The sequence below is a fragment of the Gracilinanus agilis genome, chromosome 5 (assembly GCF_016433145.1).
Source record: "Gracilinanus agilis isolate LMUSP501 chromosome 5, AgileGrace, whole genome shotgun sequence".
Taxonomy (NCBI): domain Eukaryota; kingdom Metazoa; phylum Chordata; class Mammalia; order Didelphimorphia; family Didelphidae; genus Gracilinanus; species Gracilinanus agilis.
The window spans coordinates 309351135-309357326 of record NC_058134.1 but is presented as its reverse complement, the minus strand read 5'-3'; the positions used below and the strand labels follow the sequence as shown (position 1 = coordinate 309357326).

The 6192-nt window shown below is 63.8% G+C and overlaps 1 protein-coding gene across 3 annotated transcripts; it reads right to left on the bottom strand.

Annotated features, from left to right (window-relative positions):
* Positions 1-569: 569 nt before the first annotated feature.
* Positions 570-5160, bottom strand: CENPM (centromere protein M). 3 transcript variants are annotated; one of them, XM_044678187.1, is made up of 6 exons: positions 5046-5160; positions 3593-3675; positions 3373-3471; positions 3208-3287; positions 2439-2530; positions 606-838 (listed from the first exon to the last, which is right to left on the bottom strand). In XM_044678187.1, exons 1-6 carry the CDS (start codon positions 5100-5102, stop codon positions 698-700), a joined length of 552 nt encoding a protein of 183 aa, XP_044534122.1. In that variant the 5' UTR covers positions 5103-5160; the 3' UTR covers positions 606-697. The 3 variants fall into 3 exon arrangements, with proteins under 3 accessions (XP_044534123.1, XP_044534122.1, XP_044534121.1); XM_044678186.1 differs by having other exon boundaries at positions 752-838; positions 2439-2681; XM_044678188.1 differs by lacking the exon at positions 2439-2530 and having other exon boundaries at positions 570-838; positions 5046-5159.
* Positions 5161-6192: the final 1032 nt, after the last annotated feature.

The following is a 6192-nucleotide window of genomic DNA, read 5'->3' as shown; positions in this document are numbered from 1 at the left end:
GTGAGGTGACTGGCCCGAGGCCCCACACACAGCAAGGAGTGTCCGAGGCCACATCTGAACCCAGGACTCCTGTCTCCAGGCCTGGCTCTCTGACCAGTGAGCCACCCAGCCGCCCCGGGGCGCTCTATCCAGTGTGAGGGGCCGCCTGGCTCCCTTCCCTGGTATTCTCTTCCTTTGGAGTTGGCCAGTTCAAAAGAAGAGCCGGTTACAAGGACGGGGTGGCTCCCCCTTGAGGGGTCTCAGAAAATTCTCGGGCCTCAGCGGCCGTGGCGGGCGGCCTTCTCCGCCTGCTCAGAGGTCAGGCTTTTCTTGGAGGACTTTCTCCGGGGACAGACTGTTCTCGGGCCCACCTCGAGGACGAGGCTCCTTCCAGGGCTCAGGCCTCCATTGGAGCTTGTTCTCTTCTCTCGGGCTGAAGAGGGCGGCCGCTCTTTAGTCTGGCTCCACAGCCTCCACTTCGGTCTGCCGGAGGGTGACGGGCTCCTGGGCTGGCCCAGGGCCCCGAAGGCAACAGAGGGCCAGATTCCTGGGGCCCCGGAGGCAAAGGAGGGCACTAGGCAAGGGCTGGCTTTTTTCCGGTTCGTTTTTAATTAAAGCTAATTTCTTGGAGTAACAACAACCACTTAAAAGAGCCCAGGAAGGGGGGCCTCTCCCCTGGCTGGCTGGCTGGCTGGCTGGCGGGGTTCCCGGGCTGCTGTCAGACGTCCGGCAGGGCCGGCTCCAGGGACCTCTTCATCATGGACAGCAGGTTCAGGGCGGACAGGCCGGGCACGTGGCCAGCACAGATCTTCAGAATGTGGAGAAGGCGCCGGGCCACCGAGGCGCAGGAGCTCTCCACCTGGAAGAGGTTGGAGGGAGGGAGGTCCTGGCACCCTGCCCCAGGCCCAGCAGCCCCTTTCCACAGGCCCAGCTCCGCCCCCACCTGGGAAGGGGCTGCCCAGGGGCGGGAGGCCAGCCATCCCACCTTCCCCCAGGCCTGGCTGGGTGCCCAGGCAGGGAAGGGGGAGGCCTAGCAGAGGAGGAGGAGAGGCTGTTAGCATCACAAAGGCCTCGTCCCCCGCAGGGCTCACTGAGACAAAGAGCCTCAGCTGGGCCTGTGGGTGGGAAATGGGCCTGACTCACAGCTCCTCCCCCAGAGCCAGAGGACAGTTCACAAGGTTACCCCCCCAACCCAGGTGACAGAGGGGGAAACTGAGGCAGCTTGGGGCGAGGCCTCCCATTTACCCATGAGACAACTGAGGTTTGAAGAGGGGATGCGCTCCCACGGGCCTCCCTCTCCTTCTGGGCTTCCGAACCCTGACCAAGGGGAAGGGGGAATGTGCAGGGCTGGGAGCACGAGGATCTGGGTTCAAATTCCCTCTGTCTGTAGGGCTTGAGGACCCCCCCTAGGCCTCAGTTTCCCCTCTCCATAAAACGGGCCAGGTGGCTGGCCCTGGATCCTTTGTGTGGAGTCCCCAAGCCGCCCCACGGGCCTTCCTTGCCCTGCTCTGCCACCTAGCGGGCACAGAAAAAACAGCTGCCACTGGCAGCCGCGGAGGCCCAAGCAGTGGGCACGGCTCCCCAAGCTGACCCCAACCCAATTTGCCAACGTTGGGCCCAGTGAAGCCCATGGGCGGGCTCAAGCCCGGATCGGACGGGAGGGGAGCCCAAGGGATGGCTGGGCAGGTCCCCTGCCGGGTCCAAGAAACAGAGAGGAGCCCTCGACTCCTTCCTGCCTGTCAGGGCCTGCGGGGCACCCTGGGCTCTGGGGGGGATTGGAGGCCTGGACCAGAGATGACCGGGGCGGCAGGCGTCCCGGGGGAGGGTTCGAGGCCTCCGAGGCCAACCTAGCTAAGTCAGGAGAGGCTGATGACTAGCAGGGCCATTCACAGGGTCCATGGTTGTGCAGCCATTGTCCTCGGGCCTCAGATCCCCCCCTATAAAATGAGGGGTTGGCCTCGAGGGACTCTGAGGAGGCTCTCGACAGGACCCACTGAGGAGCCACAGAGGGCCTGCCTGGCACCGGGAATGAAGACGGCAGCAGACGGCAGCCCCTCTGAAGCCTCTAGCAGTGGGGAGACAATGGCCGTGTCCCCCCGCCCCATCTCTGGAGGACCTCCAGACGGCCCTTCTCCCATCAGAGCCCCACAGGCCACAGGCCTCAGGCGGGCAGAAGGCTTGGGCCGTGAGCCCAGGCCCCTCGTTATCCCCAATCAAACAAGGAGGCCCCCCCCCCGAATCAGAGGATGCTTCTGGGAGCTCCCTGTCCTGGGGGGGCCTCAGCACCCTGGCATGAGCCCCTGATGGGGAGGGCCCCGGGGAGTGGCCCCTTGTCTCTGAGAAAAACAAGGAGAGAATTCAGGGCCTGGCAGGAAGGACCCCCGGCTCGGCCCCTCGCTTCGGTGTACTGGCCTGAGGCCCCTGTCTAGCCGGGCCGTGGGGGCACGAGGGGTCCTCACCTCCAGCTCACCAAAGAGAAGAGGGCTGCAGAAGGCCGTGGCCATTTTCGCAACGGCGTCCATGTGGATGCTGGCATTCTGCTCTTTTCCAGCTTAGAGGGCAGACAGGACGTTGGTTAGGGGGGGCTTTGGCCTGACTCCCCCCACCCAGCCGGGGCCTAGAGGATAGACCGGAGCACCGGGGAACAGCCGGACGAAGCGGTGTGCGGGCACGGAATGGAGCACGGAGCCCCGGTGAGGGGTCTGGAGAAGCGAGGGGAACCTCGGGTGACCAGGGCCGGCCGAGTGATCGTCCTTGACCGGTCCCAAAAATGAGGTCGCAGGGTTCGGGCCCCAGGCAGGTCTGGCCCTTCGAGGCAGAAAGGCCCACGTGCTGATGAGCAAGCCCAGCGTCCAGCTTTGTTCCTCAGAGGAAGGCGCCGTGGCGGGGTTTGGGGAGCCTCCGCCCCAGACCAGCCAGGGAAGCGGAGACGCCTCGGGGCCCCTGGCCTGCTCCTTCTGAGGCCGAGAGCCTCGGCTCTGCCGGGCCTGAGCCTGAGCGGAGCCTCCCTCTGTAGGGGGCCGGATCCTCGTCCCCCAGGCAGGGGAGGGCCACCGTCCTGCCCTGGCTGCCCAGCAAGACACTGGGGAAGGCCAAAGACCTCCGGCAGGTGTGTCTAGACGCTTCCCCGACAGGTGGTCTAGAGGGGGGTCCCGGGGACAGGTGTGGGAAACGGGCAGCAAAGGGTGGTCAGGAGGCCGCGCGGGGGCCTCGGCCTCCCTCACTTACCTCCGTTGGCCAGGAAGCACACCTTCCCCAGGAAGAAGCCGGCGTCCAGCTGAGGCAGCGACGCCTCCACGGTCCTCAGGCTGGCGTGGGGCGGAGAGAACACGGTTACTGGGCCGACGACGACAGGCCGCTCTTGCCAAGCCCCGCCCGTCCCGCCACGCTCACCTGTGCTTGCTGTGGAGGCTGAGGACGAAGACCACGAGGTCGACGCGGGGCCGGAAGCACTCCCTGTCGGCGGGCAGAGGCAGGCCTGGGGCCACGTGGCTGAGGCAGGAAGGAGGAAGGGGCGGCTCGGCTGGGCCTGGCCTCCAGCCCTGGCCCCTGCCGTCCTGGGCCCTCCCGGTCCCGGCCCCCCCATCCCTGCCCCCCCCCCCCGCACACTCACACCTGCACCTTGGCAGTGCCCTCGCCTTCCCTGAGGATGGCCTCTCCCAGCCGCTCCAGAAGCTTCTCCTCAGCACCCACCAGCTGCACAGAGACAAGGAGAGTGCTTGGCTCCCTGGGCACCAGCCTGGCAGGCCGGGCCACCCGGGAGCGGCCAGGCCCAGGCAACCCTGGCTAGGAGCCTCTCAGCTCCCTTCCGGGGGGTCTCCCGCTCGGTGCATGCAGGACTAAGGCGGAGGCCCATTCAGTGGGTTCCTGAGGCTCCTGGACTCCTGCTTGGCCTCTGCCTCCAGCTCCTTCTAGGGATGCGCTGGGGGGACCAGTTCAAGGCCTGACCTGGGCTTCCCCATCCCATGCACCACTGCACAGCTGCTAAAATCATCTTCCTTCACCCCACTCAGCCCGTTCGGGGGCAGCCGAGGGGCTCTGTGGATGGAGAATCAGGCCTAGAGAACAGGTCCAATCTGGCCTCAGGCACTTCCTAGCAGGGTGACCCTGGGTGAGTCACTTTACCTCTGTTCCCTAACCTGTAACTGCTGCCTTGGAAGTGAAGGTGAAGGCAAACCCCAAAGAACACTGGGAAGCTCCTAGTGCCCTCCGGGTTAAGGACCAGAAACTCCTCCTTAGCCCTGAACTACCTTTCCAGGTTCAAGGCTTCTGCATGACCTCGCCCTGCCTGCTCACTCTGCCTGCTTGCTCTCGGTTCCCACAACCCAGTGTCATTTCCCATCTCCAGGTGTTTGCACTGGTGGCCTCCTGGCCCTCCTTACCACTACTGCTCTTCAATGGATGGCATGGAGACTGTCCAAAGACTTGCACCTGGTTTCCCCTTCTTCCCCCAATATAAGCTCCCTGAAGGCAACAGCTGCTTTCCCCCTGGCCTAGCACAATGCCTGGGCATACAGTAGGGGCTTAATAAGTGCTTGTTACTTCAGTAAGGGCAGGGACCTTTTTGTGTGCTGTATTCCCAGCACTTGCTTGCTAAAACTAGACCTAGAATCATTTAGGGGCAAAGGATTTGCCCGGGGTCATCAGCACCCGACAGCTCATAACCTCTGGGTCCCATCTCGGAAGAGGTTCCCCAGGGTTCGCCTCGGCCCCCCGCACGGGACCACCCTGGGACTCCCTCTCCCCTCCAGCCAGGAGCCAATGGATTCTTCCAGCGGCCTCTGAGATCCGCCCGGGAGCTACCAAATCCACAAGTGGGGGGGAAAGAAAGAATTCGAGTTCCTCTCGCCCGCCAATCAGAAAGCAGGAAGGGCTTCTCCGCGTCGATTGGCCGGCGGCTCAGAAGGAAGCTCCTCTGATTGGCCTAGAGTGAGCTGCTCCCGCCTTCACCCCGACAACTCCTCCAATAAGCATCTTGCCTCCGCCCGGAGCTCACGGGAGACGAGGAACTATCGGTGGATGAATGGGGTGAGCGAGGTCAGATGGAAAGACCTCCCGGGACTTACCAGGATGGTGGCCACGTCCAAGGTCGGCAGCTTATCCAAGGGTCTCAGCAGCGCCATCTTCACGGCAGTCTGAGAAGCCCGTCATTCCCAGGAGGGCGGTGCGAGCGAACGCGCACGCGTGCTCCACTTTTAAACAGCACCTTTGGCGCGCGGCTGTTGGTGTGACGTCACGTCCGGCTGTCACGTCCAGCGAGAGGAGCCGGGCGATTTTCACATTGCGTCACCGCGGGGCGGGGCGGGGCGGGGGGACCTCCGGGCTTCTCGGTCCTCCGAGAACGAAATGTCCGGAGGAAGAAGAATCAGTCGGTCATGGAGCATTTGTTGACGCGTCTACCTAGCTCTTGCCCCTCTGTAATCCTAGGCAGAGGGTAAGAGTTTAAGCCAATAAAACGAAGTTACTGAGCACCTCCCGTGTGCCGGGCGCTGCGCCCCCAAAGCCTTCCGCGTGTTCCACCTTCCCCCAGAGCACTGGCGCTAGGAACTGGGTTTGGGCCCGCCTCTGGGGCCTCCTGGAGCCTCGGTTTCGTCATCTGTTGAATCCGCTGTGCCCAGGGATTTCAGTGCCACAAGATTCAGACAGCAGCTGCTGTCTGCGGGGCCCTGGGGCCGATCGAGGCTAGGCGAGCACGAATCAGGCGCCTTCCGTGTGCCAGCCTACCGAGGCACGCGCCATACCTCGGGCCAGTCTTTCCCCCCCGCGCTTCAGCACGGCGGGGCCCGTTTGGGGTTCCGATCCTGCCGCCACCGCCCCAGGCTTCGTCACCTAAGGGCCTTGTCTGTCATTCCAAAGGCAGAGGAGTATCAGTGGGGGAGGCGCCACGGTTCCCCCAGCCTGCCAGGAGCTGCCGGAGCACCTCCAAGAACTCGTTGGACAAGGCTGGCCCAGGGATGGGAAGACAAAAATGGGTCTTGGGGTGTCTCCCACCGGAACCGGAGAGCAGACACCTGCCCTCCTCAGAACTGTCTGTGGTCCTGATCTGGGTGTGCCCAGGGCCAGTGAATTCCTAGCTGGTGGGCTCCCCTATAAAGAAGGGGGACAAGCCCAGGCACCTCCGATTGGGACACACCCAATTCAGCTTTTACTGACAGTCAGCCGCCATCTCGCCTCCAGCCCCGTTTCTACCGCTATTTCTGTCCTCTCACAGCT